Source organism: Giraffa tippelskirchi, chromosome 3, assembly GCF_054371585.1.
Source record: "Giraffa tippelskirchi isolate mGirTip1 chromosome 3, T2T-mGirTip1v1.2.pri, whole genome shotgun sequence".
Taxonomy (NCBI): domain Eukaryota; kingdom Metazoa; phylum Chordata; class Mammalia; order Artiodactyla; family Giraffidae; genus Giraffa; species Giraffa tippelskirchi.
In genome coordinates, this window is record NC_137277.1 from 35,326,077 (window position 1) to 35,340,694 (window position 14,618).

At 44.6% G+C, this 14,618-nt stretch overlaps 1 protein-coding gene, 2 long non-coding RNA genes and 2 other non-coding genes across 9 annotated transcripts; 3 read left to right on the plus strand and 2 right to left on the minus strand.

Moving 5' to 3' along the window:
- The first annotated feature begins 146 nt into the window (after positions 1–146).
- On the plus strand, positions 147–5,859 carry LOC145541615 (uncharacterized). The gene is made up of 2 exons (XR_014079154.1): positions 147–897; positions 2,587–5,859. It is a non-coding gene; the product is annotated as an uncharacterized LOC145541615 (long non-coding RNA).
- Positions 252–323, minus strand: TRNAW-CCA (transfer RNA tryptophan (anticodon CCA)). Its single transcript has one exon. It is a non-coding gene; the product is annotated as a tRNA-Trp (tRNA).
- A 1,118-nt stretch (positions 5,860–6,977) lies between the features above and the next one.
- LOC145541616 (uncharacterized) lies at positions 6,978–9,062 on the minus strand. The gene is made up of 3 exons (XR_014079155.1): positions 8,651–9,062; positions 8,274–8,355; positions 6,978–7,272 (listed from the first exon to the last, which is right to left on the minus strand). It is a non-coding gene; the product is annotated as an uncharacterized LOC145541616 (long non-coding RNA).
- Positions 9,063–9,116: 54 nt separating this feature from the next.
- Positions 9,117–13,946, plus strand: TMEM107 (transmembrane protein 107). 5 transcript variants are annotated; one of them, XM_081578456.1, is made up of 5 exons: positions 9,117–9,348; positions 9,507–9,574; positions 9,677–9,777; positions 10,514–10,610; positions 10,844–13,946. In XM_081578456.1, exons 1-5 carry the CDS (start codon positions 9,262–9,264, stop codon positions 10,911–10,913), a joined length of 423 nt encoding a protein of 140 aa, XP_081434582.1. In that variant the 5' UTR covers positions 9,117–9,261; the 3' UTR covers positions 10,914–13,946. The 5 variants fall into 5 exon arrangements, with proteins under 5 accessions (XP_081434582.1, XP_081434584.1, XP_081434583.1 ...); XM_081578458.1 differs by having other exon boundaries at positions 10,514–10,589; XM_081578457.1 differs by having other exon boundaries at positions 9,507–9,573; positions 9,658–9,777.
- On the plus strand, positions 11,670–11,805 carry LOC145543944 (U8 small nucleolar RNA). The gene has a single exon (XR_014081181.1). It is a non-coding gene; the product is annotated as a U8 small nucleolar RNA (small nucleolar RNA).
- Positions 13,947–14,618: the final 672 nt, after the last annotated feature.

Below are 14,618 nucleotides of genomic sequence, written 5' to 3' on the forward strand. Positions count from 1 at the left end.
GATTACCGGGGCGTGCGTCACTTCTCCGGAGCCCCGCTATCCGCCCAGATTTGCAGTCCCCGGATCTACAGTAAAAACTATCGCGAGATCTTGGAGTTTCCCCGACCAGAAGGCTCGGAACTTGGAGCCAGGGACCCTCCCCTTCCGGCCCCTACGAAGTGTTTCTTCTCTAATCTGCGGGATGGGACCCTAACAGAGTTGCAAATAAGGAGAATAAATAAAAGCTACCCGAGCTCTAGAAAAGCGAACGCTGACCCCGACGTGATTTGAACACGCAACCTTCTGATCTGGAGTCAGACGCGCTACCGTTGCGCCACGAGGTCGGCCGGCCACGGGGGTGGACAGGTCTCCCCATGACGACTGGACGGTGAGGCAGCCGAGTCCTGCGATCGAGGTGCTGAGGGCCTTCTGGAACTTTTAAAATCCCTCGGTGTGGTGCTTGCCCTCTCCCTCCGGCCTCGTGGGACCAGCAGGGCCCGCCACCCGCAGGGCAGCGGCTTTGTGGGCTCCGAATTCATCGGTGCCCCGACCCGGTCGCTGGCCTCCTGCAGACCATAAGGTGGCCCTGAGCTGGTTCCCTGTGGGACCCAGAACTCACAGCCCAGCGGGGACGGACTGGCACAGAAACATGTGGAAGGACGGAGAATACAAGGCCGAAGGTGATGGAGGCGCGTGTTGGGGACAGAGATTAGCTTTTCCAGCCGTGCGTCCCCTCCCGGGCTGCACTTAACAGCCGCCTGCGGAGCCTTCCAGTTAGCCACTCACAGGCCCCAAATTTGGAGTTTCTGGTTTAAAGGTCCAGGGTAGAACCTTGGCATTGGTAACTTTGTCACTTTTGACGGTTCTGAGAAATCCCTTATCTACAATGAAATGCACAGATCTTAAGTGTTTATTTTGGTGAGTTTTGAAGTATTCAACCCACAGCCCTTTCAAGATAGAAGACAGCTCCTTCATCCAAAAGATTCTTATCCTTTCCGAGTCTATCCCCGCCCCGCCCCCCCGCCCCCTCCCCCCGCCCCTCCCCCCGCCCCCTTCCCCCCGCCCTTCACAGAGGCAACCACTGTTTTGATTTCCGTTGACATAAATATCTGTACCTGTTAAAGCTCCCCAGGTGAGACCAGGCTGGAAACTTATAAAGAGGAATACCAGAAGCTGGAAGAACCCCCCACCCCGACCCAAACACACATACACATTTGCTCATTTGCTTCTTGACGGGTGAAAGAAGTTCAAGGGGCCAATACTGCCCAAGAAGTCAGGCTATGTCTCACTCCTCTTCGGAGCCATATACCTGCATTTTCAGCATGATGGCTCTTCCAAAAGTTATCAGGGACTACAGACAAGTGAAAGCCCGCGGAGAAGCCTGACCTTAATTGACTGGGCAACATCCTTTAAGAGCCTTCCCCCTTGATTGTCATGACACTGCCGTCTGCCGGCTTTCCCCTATCTTACCATCCCCCTCCCTCCAGTCTCTTTTTCTGTCCTTTTTTCCTAGGAGATCTGTCTTCTCTCTTTATGCTACACACCTTCCCTGGAGTCAGCCATCACTTGTGTGCCGAGGGCTCCTGAATTCTGCTCCCACCTCTGGATTCAGTCTAGTGCCTGATGGACACATTCACTTGAGCCTGTCATCCTTCGGAAACCTCCCACCTCAGGTGGGACTCAAACCTAGTCACACCTCAGGTGAGACTCAAACCCACAATCTCCCAGCTGAAACTGTACACCTCCTGTCAGGACTTATGAAGCTGAAGTTCTTTATGTTTCCGCATAGGAATTCAGGGAGAGGCAACGAGATAGGTAAGAAGTAGATCTATTGAGAGAGACATGACATGAGTATGTGTAGGCTCCAGGGCCTGGTGTGCTGCAAAGAGTCGGACACAACTGAGCGACTGAACTGAACACACTCCATAAAAAGTGTGGGCCATCTCTGAAAGAGCACTGGGAAATATAAGGTGGTTAGTTTTTATGGGCTGAGTAATTTCAGAGGGTAACAATTGGGAGGATTATTCCAACTACTTAGGGAAGGGGTGAGGATTTCCAGAAATTGGGCCACTGCCCCCCTTTTTGGCCTTTTATGGTCTGCCTCAGAAGTGTCATGGTGCCTCTGGATGTGTCCTTTAACATGTTAATATACAGGATGGGTGTGTAATAAGGTTTAAGGTCTACTGGAAGTTGAATCTTCTGCCATCTTGGGCCTGAATGGTTCTAACCATTTTTCTCTCTTATCCAGTTCTCAGTGGCTGTGTCATTCTTTTAAAGGTTGTGCCCTGTCCCCTTCCCTCTTGTCTCATTTCCTTCCCAGTCTTCTGCACTCCCCGTTAGAGGCCAAGCTGAGGCTTGGGATTCATCTTGACTCTTCCCCTTTCCTTGCTTCCCATTTCTAGTCACCAAGTTCACTCAGTTTCATTTCCTTCATAATTCTCCTGTTAGCCTTCATTGCCTATTCCCACTGCCATCTCGATGGATGACTGTAGTAGACTCCTCCCTAATGTCTCTGTCTCCAGAATAGTCAAAGAGAATCATCTTTTAAAATGCTAACATGATTCCGTCATGCTGTGGCTTAAAATCAATGCCGCATTTTCATTATAGGGGACTGGAATGCAAAAGTAGGAAGTCAAGAAACACCTGGAGTAACAAGCAAATTTGGCCTTGGAGTACAGAATGAAGCAGGGCAAAGGCTAATAGAGTTCTGCCAAGAGAACGCACTGGTCATAGCAAACACCCTCTTCCAACAACACAAGAGAAGACTCTACACGTGAACATCATCAGATGGTCAACACCGAAATTAAATTGATTATATTCTTTGGAGCCAAAGATGGAGAAGCTCTATACAGTCAGCAAAAACAAGACCGGGAGCTGACTGCGGCTCAGATCATGAACTCCTTATTGCTAAATTCAGACTGAAATTGAAGGAAGTGGAGAAAACCACTAGACCATTCAGGTATGACCTAAATCAAATCCTTTATGACTAGACAGTGGAAGTGAGAAATAGATTTAAGGGACTAGATCTGATAGAGTGCCTGATGAACTATGGATGGAGGTTTGTGACATTGTACAGGAGACAGGAATCAAGACCATCCCCAAGAAAAAGAAATGCAACAAAGCAAAATGGCTGTCTGAGGAGGCCTTACAAATAGCTGTGAAAAAAAGGTAAGCGAAAAACAAAGGAGAAAAAGAAAGATATACCCATTTGAATGCAGAGTTCCAAAGAAGAGCAAGGAGAGATAAGAAAGCCTTCCTCCTCGATCAATGCAAAGAAATAAAGGAAAACAATAGAATGGGAAAGACTAGAGATCTCTTCAAGAAAATTAGAGATACCAAGGGAACATTTCATGCAAAGAAGGGCTCAATAAAGGACATTGATGGACATTGACCTAACAGAAGCAGAAGATGTTAAGAAGAGGTGGCAAGAATACACAGAAGAACTGTACAAAAAAGATCTTCACAACCCAGATAATCACGATGGTGTGATCACTCACCTAGAGCCAAACATCCTGGAATGTGAAGTAAAATGGGCCTTAGGAAGCCTCACTACGAACAGAGCTAGTGGAGGTGATGGAATTCCAGTTGAGCTATTTCAATTCCTAAAAGATGATGCTGTGAAAGTTCTGCACTCAATATGCCAGCAAGTTTGGAAAACTCAGCAGTGGCCACAGGACTGGAAAAGGTCAGTTTTCATTCCAACCCCAAAGAAGGGCAATGCCAAAGAATGTTCAAACTACTGCACAATTGCACTCATCTCACATGCTAATAAAGTAATGCTTAAAATTCTCCAAGCCAGACTTCAGCAATACGTGAACCGTGAACTTCCAGATGTTCAAGCTGGTTTTAGAAAAGGCAGAGGAGCCAGAGATCAAATTGCCAATATCCGCTGGATCATCGAAAAAGCAAGAGAGTTCCAGAAAAACATCTATTTCTGCTTTATTGACTATGCCAAAGCCTTTGACTGTGTGGATCACAATAAACTGGAAAATTCTGAAAGAGATGGGAATACCAGACCACCTGACCTGCCTCTTGAGAAATCTGTATGCAGGTCAGGAAGCAACAGTTAGAACTGGACATGGAACAACAGGCTGGTTCCAAATAGGAAAAGGAGTACGTCAAGGCTGTATATTGTCACCCTGCTTATTTAACTTATATGCAGAGTACATCATGAGAAACGCTGGGCTGGATGAAGCACAAGCTGGAATCAAGGTTGCCAGGAGAAATAGCAATAACCTCAGATATGCAGATGACACCACCCTTGTGGCAGAAAGTGAAGAAGAACTAAAAAGCCTCTTGATGAAAGTGAAAGAAGAGAGTGAAAAAGTTGGCTTAAAGCTCAACTTTCATAAAACTAAGATCATGGCATCCGGTCCCATCACTTCATGGCAAATAGACTGGGAAACAGTGGAAACAGTAGCTGACTTTATTTTTCTGGGGTCCAAAATCACTGCAGATGATGATTGCAGCCATGAAATTAAAAGACGCTTACTCCTTGGAAGGAAAGTTATGACCAACCAAGACAGCATATTGAAAAACAGAGACATTACTTTGCCAACAAAGGTCCATCTAGTCAAGGCTATGGTTTTTCCAGTGGTCATGTATGGATGTGAGAGTTGGGCTATAAAGAAAGCTGAGCGCCGAAGAATTGATGCTTTTGAACTGTGGTGTTGGAGAAGACTCTTGAGAGTCCCCTTGAGAGTCCCTTGAACTCCAAGGAGATCCAACCAGTCCATCCTAAAGCAGATCAGTCCTGAATATTCATTGGAAGGACTGATGTTGAAGCTGAAACTCCAATACTTTGGCCACCTGATGCGAAGAGCTGACTCATTTGAAAAGACCCTGATGCTGGGAAAGATTGAGGGCAGGAGGAGAAGGGGACGACAGAGGATGAGATGGTTGGATGGCATCACCAACTCGATGGACATGGGTTTGGGTGGACTCTGGGAGTTGGTGATGGACAGGGAGGCCTGGCATTCACGGGGTCGCAAAGAGTTGGACACGACTGAGCGACTGAACTGAACTGAACTGATTGAAACTGCACAACTCAGATGGGATTTGAACCCAGCCAAAACTGACTGGGACTTGAACCCTTGGGTTGGGACTTGAACCCACTGTCTTCTAGTTAAAAGTGCTCACCTGGTGTGAAAAACTGATGGGAAACGTTACAATGGTTGCTTCAGTCTGCCTACTCCTGAACCCGATGCTCAGATTAAACACCAGAAAAAGAGAGACAACAAATATGGTGTGCTGCTTGTTAAAAGCCCAAGGCACTAGTCATATACATTTTCAAGACAAAGGATCCTACATCAAAATGCCATACTGATAATTTACATAAGGTTTACCAAGCTATATAGTCCAAGTAAGCATTTACAAAGTGAACAAGTCACCATGACTCCCGACCCTCTACAGAGTTGGGAAAGAATGCTATTCTTTTAAGTTTTAAGAAGTGACAACAACGACAAAAAGTTACCCTGCTAACATTAGAAGAAAGGGGAAAAAATTGATCTGTATAGTTGAGCAGTCTCTCCCATCTGGTTAATATGCAACGCATATGCACACTGCAGGTTAGGGAGGGAGGGACGAGGCCCAAACAAACACAGAGAATTTTATGTTTAGTTTTTCTTGTCCTGCCTTTAAATATAAATTTTGCTTTATCATCAGAGTGAGGGAATTCAAGGCTAAGATAGCTGCATAACAAACTTTGCTACTTCTTTAGTTTGCTACCCCAAGCACAAGCCCCTTTGTTAATTCTTCACAAACAATATTTCTGTGTTGAAAAATGACATATAAAGAGCCTCCTTTGGTCTCTTCGGTGGTCCTTTTTCTGTGAGATTTCCCTGTGTGTGAATTAAATTGGATTTTTTTTCCTCCTATCAATCTATCTTATGTCAATTTAATTATTAGATCAGCTAAAAGAACCCAAGACAGGGGGGTGGAAATTTCCTCCGCCTGGACAGAACTATTTGGTAATGTCTGAGATTTGCTTCAAAATAATCCAGTGGGACTGGGAGGCAGAATATAGCTGAAACAAGGTTGGCCATGTGTTGGTAATTGCTGAAACAGAATGGTAGGCTTCAAAAGGGGTCATTACCTTTTGAATGAAAAATATTTTTACGTACAATATGTTTGAATATTTCTGACTTAAAAAACGCTTTTCTAAATTATTTTATAGCCAGTTCAAATGTTGGAACATGTGAGTTCCAGCCCTGGGTCTAGCGGCCGAAGGACCCTTGGTCACTGGCAATACCAATTGTGGCCACAAGGTGACTCCAAAACTCTCTTTGGTGAGTGTGGAGCTGCTGCTGCTGCTAAGTTGCTTCAGTCGTGTCCGACTCTGTGCGACCCCATAGACAGCAGCCCACCAGGCTCCGCCGTCCCTGGGATTCTCCAGGCAAGAACACTGGAGTGGGTTTCCATTTCCTTCTCCAATGCATGAAAGTGAAAAGTGAAAGTGAAGTCGCTCAGTGGTCTCTGACTCCTAGCGACCCCATGGACTGCAGCCCACCAGGCTCCTCCATCCATGGGATTCTCCACGCAAGAGTACTGGAGTGGGATGCCATTGCCTTCTCCGAGTGTGGAGCAGGCTTCTCTGAACCAAGGACATGGAAGGTGACAGGCCTTAATGCATGCTGTTTACCAATTCACAAAGTGAACTGTATCTTCCGGTTCTTACTATCTATAGGTCCCCAGGAAGGAAGGCTGTTATGCGCAGAATGCCCCAGACTTCAGGCTGCTGGATCCCAAAATCTAACAGTCATCCTTGACCCCTTCCTTTTCACCCACACACAGTCCCATTTTTAGACTTTATCTTCTAAGACTGTCTAGATCTCTTCCACTTCACTCCACCTCTTTCACTTCGATATTATTGACTCTATTATCTTGGCTAGAGACCTTATTCAAATTTTGCCAATTTTTCCACTAGTGTCCTTTATAATAAATTTTATTTTTCTGATCCAGGATCCATTAGGATCACACATTAAATTTCAAATTTGTCACAGCATTTTAAAAAACAGTATTTTATTTAAGTGTAGTTGTTTGACAATGTTAATTTCTACTGTAAAGCAATGTGATTCAGATATAAAGAATATATATCTTTTCCATTATGACTTATCATATGACATTGAATATAGTTTCCTGTGCTATACAGCAAGACCTTGTTGTTTATCCATTCTTGTTTTATCTCTTTGTCTTTCATGAACTTCAGGAAACATCTTTTGACTATCTCTTTGACATCTGAAATTCTTCACACACTGGTTTAGAAAAAGGAAATCCATTTAGTACATTGGGGACCTGCAAGAGAGAAAAGCATTTTTTTTTTACCACATTTCCTAAAACGAAGTTTTAAGAACAAATGATCTTTGAAATGTTTAATAAAGCTTTATAAACTTTAAAAAAAAAAAAGAACAAATGATCTATTTTCAAAGAAAATTTCCTTGATCATATTGTTCTACTATTTCCCTTTAAAATTTTTTATTTATTACAACTTTTACCGTGCAGATTTATTATTTGTTGACGTGTTTGTTGTCAATCTCTCTGACCCCAGGAAGGTAGAGACTTCTGCCTTTTTCCTCAAGAATATGAGCCCAGCACAGTGCCTGGGACTTATTTGTTGAATGAATGAATGAAGAAATAAAAAAATGCCTCTTGGGCTTGTAGTTTAGACCTGTCTAAGAGGCACTGAGATGGAGAGTAGTAATAAAAGAACTGTTCACATATTGAGATATAGGAAAGTCATTCTGGCTTAAACATTACACAACTTGAATTTTATCCTAACTAAAATAGCCTGTTTGTGGTCTATCAAACACACGTTGTACATCTGCTTTAATTATTTAAAGGAAACGGTACACTGACCAGAAGTAAAAAATGCCCATGTTAAAAATAAAGATTAAATGCCCCTCTTCCTGGGCCACCTTCGATGTGATGATAAGAGATACTTTCCAGGTGCCAAGGCCATGCTGACCTACTGTGTATTAATCGTCTGGTCCTTAAAAAAGAAAAAAAAAATGAAGAAATGTAACCTTGACTTGTATAAAGTTCTTTGTTCTTACAAGATGCAAAATTGCACTGAAAACGATGCTTCGCTGGGGCAGTTTCTCAGAGTAATCTGGGAAAGGAGCTTCTAGGCTACTCCTTAGTGTGGCTCGAATAAAACTCTTTTCTATTCTTATTATGGATTATCCATTATTATTCTTGGGAGATGATCTGGTAAGGGGGTAGGGGGGGCCCTGGAGGTTGTGACTTGACTGTTAGCCATGAACTCCGGCGAGAACTTTCCGTTCTGCAGGAATCACCTTTAAGGTCCGAAGGTCCGTGAGGTCGCAATCGTGAGAGATGCTTGGACTATAGCTGGGCAGAGACTATAGCTGGCCACACCTGTAAGAGATAAGGAAATCGTTGTAGAGTCTGAACTTCCGCCCTAGACTCTTGCCTCCCAGGGACGCGGGGTTTCATTCTCTTCCTCCACTCCCTTTTCTGGTCCCCTATGTCCACTTCCTTCCCGCAACACGCCTCTCATCCACACCCTAGTTCAGGAGAGGGGCTCTTTTCTGTACTCTGCAAATCCCTCACTAATCTGAGCGAGCTGGGTGGGGGGAACCAGAATCAAGGAAAGTTCAAGTATACGGTCCGCCAACAACCAGGGGCTCCGGGACAATAAAGGGGCATCCACCTCTCCAAGTTCGGCCTAGGTCAGGGAGAAGCTACACGGATGCGGAGGACGGAAGAAAAGACAGTCCAGGCCTCGGGCATGTTGACGCCCTAAGGCCGGCGTGGTGGTGACAGTGGTGTCCGGAGGGTCATCCCATGCAAAGCAGCAGGTGTCGGGGGGCCAGGCCGCTCCCGGCGTGGGGATTAGGGGAGGAGCGAGTGTCCGAGTTTCCGCTCGCCAGTGCTCTGTGGGCAAACTCGGCAATGCGGGGCCGCGCCACAACACACTCTCAGGCTGTGCAGACAACTCGTCTCCACGCGGGGAGGCCGGCGGCTCTATTCTCCGCATCCGGTCGCGATCTGCACAAGTATTGCCAACCCGGGCCAACATTCCCCAGAGAGCCGGCGGCGGCGTGGTAATTTGCCGCTCTCGCGAGACTTTCAGAGGTCCCGTCGTAGCCCTCGGTTTTGCGGTTACCAAGGCAACTGGGCGGTGCCAGCGTAAGCGGGAAGGCGGCGTACGTCGAATTTTTGTCTGCTAGCTTGAGAGACTTGAGGAGTGGCCCTCCTTGAGCTTCCAGCCCCAGAGACAAACGGCGTCTGCTCCAGGCGGTACCTCTTCCCCTGAGGACCATGAGCCGGATCTCGGGGCTCGTGCCGTCTCGCTTTCTGACGCTCCTGGCACATCTGGTGGTCGTCATCACATTATTCTGGTCCAGGGTAAGACCCATGGCCCTCTTCTCGTTGCTCCTTCCAATTTGGGGAGGTCCCAGCCCCACCCCACCCTTTCTCCTCCGGGGCCTCACACGGTGGAGTCCTCCCATACCCCGCCGCCAGACCCTCTTTCAACTTCTCTTTGTTTCTGCCCTGCTCCCTAGGACAGCAACATCCAGGCCTGCCTGCCTCTCAAATTCACCCCTGAAGAGTATGAGAAGCAGGACATTCAGTGAGCATGTGGGACAGAGTGGGCAGAATTAGGCAGTAGTGGGAGTGAAGGGGTCTTAGAAAAAGTCCAGAAGGCCTAAGCTAACTTCCTTCTTTTCTGCAGGCTGGTGGCAGCGCTCTCTGTCACCCTGGCCCTCTTTGCAGTAGAGCTGGCTGGTTTCTTCTTAGGAGTTTCCATGTTCAACACCACCCAGAGCCTCATCTGTATCCTTTCTATGTGTACTCCTTTCCTCCTCGGCCCTTGTCCACCATAACGCCCTTCAGCCACTTAACTAGGCCTTTCTGGCACAATGGTGTTTGATCTAGCAGGCAAACAGAATCCCTCCTGTGGAGAGATGTTAGGCAATGTGGAAGATTTAATACAATCTCTGATCATTTTTTGAGCTCCTGCTACTCACCAGGCACTGGATCTCAAGATGGGAATACAACACAGTTTTCTATCTTGAGGAAGAGGCAGACACACAGACATCTGTAATTCAGTGTGATAAGCACAGGTGCCATCAGATGTAAAGATACAAAGCACTATGAGAATGCAGAAGAGACAAAGGAAGTGAGGAAGATGGATCAGGGAAGGCTCTCAACATCAGAGTGCTGGAAAGTGATCCCAGCAGAGTGTATTATGTCACTGTGAGCATTTCTGTGTGCTTGGAGTAGATTGGGAGTCTACTACTTCACCTGAAGGGTCCAAACTAGATACAGGATGGAGGTAGCTTTGTTTCCCAGCAGTGCAGGCTCAGCTCTGGCCTCTACACATGGCCATCCTGAAACCCAAAAGTCTGGGCTGCTGGCTCTGGCCTTTGCAGTGTGGTAAGGGAGCAAGAGATGCTTTGCTCACCAGGAGCTGAATATGAATGCAGATGCCAGCCCCATCACCGGCCTTTTCTGGCTCATCACTACCTGTTGATCCAAAGGCTTTCCTTGACTCTGGTGTATTCCCAAGCCATCGGGGCTCACTGTGGTGCATCTGTGGCCCTATCCTTCTTCATATTTGAGCGTTGGGAGTGCACCACGTATTGGTACATTTTTGTCTTTTGCAGGTATGGTAGCACCTAATGTTTGAGGACAGGAAGGGGAGGTTTACTTTAAATCTGAAGATGTCCCCTACCCAGCCCTTTACTTCATGTGTAAGATACCAGATCCACTCAACATTCCTGAGTCTTTGTGAAGTCCTCCACTCCTACACTTCAGGGGGTGGGGGGTGGGATCGCTGGCTTGGGGATCTGGGTATTTTTGTTAGAAGAAACTCTGAACCCATACCTACCTTCCTTAGTGCCCTCCCAGCTGTCACTGAAATAGCATTATTCATCAGCGTCTTTGGGCTGAAAAAGAAACCTTTCTGATACCTTCGTGACTGGAAGTAGGGATGAACGCTGAAGGAGCAAAAGACCACTCACCCTTCCTGGAAGAGGAAGGCTTCAGCGAACCTTCTAACACTGCATTTGGTGAAGGATGTCAGTGTTAGGGTAATTATCTCTCGAGTCTGGGATTATTTGCGTTTTGTTTACAGTCCTTTGTAATATATATTTTAGGATAAGTTCAAAACTTAAAGGAATTCCTACAGGAATTCCCTAGCTGTCCAGTGGTTAGGACCCCGCGCCTCCGCTGCAGCAGTCACGGGTTCAGTCCCTGGTGGAGCAACCAAGATCCTGAATGCTAGGCAGCGTGGCCAAAAATAAAAAATAAAAAAAGAAATCAAGACAAAAATTTCAGGAGAAAATTGGGGTGGTCAAACTACTATAGAAATGGAAGGCTGTTTTCCAGCCTTGCACTGTAGGATACTAAATGTCTCTTCTATTTTAGTTATTACGGTAGATTGCTGGCGGAAGGGAGTGGGCGGAGATATGTAAATAAAGTGATGCTTAAGGGTAGTACCTCGAGCTCTTGAAGTGAGTGAAGCATTCTGGGAGGGATTAGCGTTTGCTCTTTTGACAGCCAAATGGAAAAATATATTTAAAAACATCTGCAAATAAATTGAACAACTGAAGTGGAAGAACCTGGATAGCTTTAGGTTGCTCGGGCTAACATGTCGTTTACTCACCCTCCCTGTTAGCGGAGTCTTTTTCCCCAGAGTACGGGATATTGCACGCTTGTCGGCATCGTCAGGTAGGATAATCCTTACCTGTTCCTCCTTCTGGAGGGCAGAATAGAACGTGATGATTGGAGCTCGCATGATTCGTGATTAACGGCTCTGCGTAGTCAGGACTTGCAACACCCTGATTGCTCCTATCTGATTCTTCCTGACGATCCGTCATTTTAATGTGTTTTACTGTTAGGTTTGAGGTTTTTGTTTTTGTTTCGTTAGTTGTGTTTTAAGTAGTGCTGGTTTTAGTGTCGTCTGTAATGTTTAGAGTGGTGTTTTTTCTAAGAATGTTTGTTGTGGGTGTGTCTGTGTAGTACTGTTTTATTTTTTAAACTCTTGTGAGGTTTATTTTGGTGATTGAGTTGTTAAAGTGACTCAGTTGTGTCTGAATGTAATTCTTCAGGCCTGAGTCCTTTTTTTTCAGAGGTTTTTTTTTTTTGTTCCCCGACGCCAGAGATGCAAACCACGTTTCGTTTTCTTGCATGAATCCCAATATACTGATTAGTATTTTTTTTTTTTGTCTTAATTTCATGGAGCTTACTTGAGGAAACGTTCTGTGTACCTCTGATTTTCCAAAAAGTGATTCTTTTAATGTCTGTCACATTTGATGTCATGAATGAGTGCGTGTCAAAGTTTTTATCTTGCCATACCAGGAAAGGTTACATGCTAAAGGGTAGGCTTCCCTGGTATTTGGGGCGCCCAGCCCAGAAACCTGGCAAAGGTCACCTGTTTACTCAATAGTCTGATTAGAGCACCCACCCTAGTTTCTGTCTGGTAGCCCATGGCTAGAACATGTTCAAAAGAAAGTTATTGAAACACACCATTTGGCATTAGAGAAGAGTCTAAAGTTCTATCTTGTCACAGGGTAAAGTGTTCTCCCAGGGATGTATTTTTTTAGGAAAGATTCAGTGTAGAGATTTTAATCTATACTTTTTAGTCCTAAATGGTGGAGCCCAGGCCATTTTAAATAAGCAAAAGTCATAAAAGGAGATCTTTTCTGGTGGAGCATCCTCAAGTGATGCTTTCTGTCTCTGCTCACAGCCCTTCCTCATGAGTATTCACTGAGTGAATACTTATTTAGCACTTACTATACACTATAGTGGGTACTGAGGTGTGAATGTGACCTATACTTGGCCTGGGCCATCACAGATATTATGGCTCATGGAGACAAAGAACAATCTCTGGTACTCCCAGCTCAAGTACTTTAATAACAAATTATGATAAATGCTTCAAACTCAACTTGCAGATGCTATGGAGTAGGGATAACCTGCTCCAGGTGGCAGGAGTGTTGCTCCTACAGGAGCAGTTTGAGTGAGGCCCTGGAGTGTGGCTGAAGCAGAGTTAGAGGAGCAGATTGTCCAGGAGGCAAGAAAGGTGGATATTGCTGGTCATGGTTACAGGCTTGACCAAGAGAGACATCCCATGACAGCCTGGCTTTCACCACACCCAGTGGTGTGCTTACTGATTTGTGAAAGCTGTTTGTTTTTCCAGAAACATTATGGACTGATTGTTAAAAACAGCTATATCAAAAATTGAATATGTAAACTTGCAATTAAATAAATAATATTTCTAAACAGAGGGGGATTTCCCTGACAGTCCAATGGTTAAGACCTAAAAAAAAAAAAAAACACCAGAAAACCCGAAACCAGAGTAAGAAATACTCATCACTTCCTGGTTATTTTATAAATTTACTATTATATGGTTTTGAGGTTGTTTGCATTTATGGTATCTGTATGGTGGGAATACTATAAAATGATGTACTGCTTTGTATCTCTTTCCAATTTATTTAGTGACATTAAGTTAGTAATTTGAAACTGGCCTAGGTGGGAGTATTTATACCACAAAATTGGCAAATGCTGCATATCAGGCTTTGTTGATTGTCTAGATTTTAAAAAGTGATGGAGAAAATGTTAAATTAATGCAAGTTAAATCTTAAAGTGTCATGTCTGTAACTGTTATACTATAAATATCACACACACACAACAATGAAGTATTCCCCAAGGATTTGAAAACTTATCAGCAAAGAATCACTCAAGTCATTGAGGAACCTGTGAAGTTTCAACATATCTTCAGTGTTTCCTTTTTATCTTAATCAAAAATGTAAATAAAAATATCAACCAATGTTTATGTTAGAACTACCCTTGTATTAATACTTATGGTATAATTCCATTTATGAAATCATGGATACAAGAGTAGAATTTACAATAAAGAATATTGTATATTTTATTATTTGCAGATTCTGTTACACATCCTTTATATCAGCAAAATTTATAATAAACTTATGTACACATTTGAATGCATACTTTTCTTGGAGAGTGGGTAGTGAAACGTTTACCAGCACATTCTTGCTCCTCCAATCCTAAGAAATTGTTCATCACCAATGAGTTCCTTGTTCCTAAATCCAGAGGTTCTATCCAGACTTTGGCTCGACCTCTTTTCCATATGTTGACCATTCCCCTCATTTGAAAGTTGTTCTCCCTTCCTTTCTGAAAATCAGTTCCCCTGGTTTACCTCCAACTATTCTGGCTGCTCCTTCTTAGACTCATCTATTGAATATTGATTGAAAACCCACAGCTGGCCAGCCACTGAGGACACATTATAGGGTTGTCTCATCCCTTTCCCCCTAAATGTTGGTGGTCACTCCTCCTTGGGGACTTGTCTTCAAGCATCACCTAGATGGTGCTGGTTTCCGTGCCTTGGCTCTGTTCTGTGAGCCCTAGCCGGGGGCAGAGACCAGAAGTAAGCTATGGAGCGGTTTAAAGTGCACCCGCTCTCCTCCAAGGTTATGTGATGGCCAATAAGTCACTTAACCTCTTTGTGCCTCAATTTCTTCATCCACTTCAACTATGTATCTCTTAGTCAACACCAGACGCTTTGCCAATTAGCATCAAAAATAGGTTTTTATTTTATTGTGAAATTAGTGGCTTGTTAATCAGTATAAACCAATCATGAAGAAACAAATACT

Coding starts and splice junctions, on each gene's coding strand:
- TMEM107 (XM_081578457.1), top strand. CDS start 9,262: ATGAGCCGGATCTCGGGGCTCGTGCCGTCTCGCTTTCTGACGCTCCTG. Junction 9,574..9,657: donor GTATGAGAAGCAGGACATTC/AGTGAGCATGTG, acceptor AGGCCTAAGCTA/ACTTCCTTCTTTTCTGCAGG. Junction 10,611..10,843: donor TACATTTTTGTCTTTTGCAG/GTATGGTAGCAC, acceptor TACCTTCCTTAG/TGCCCTCCCAGCTGTCACTG.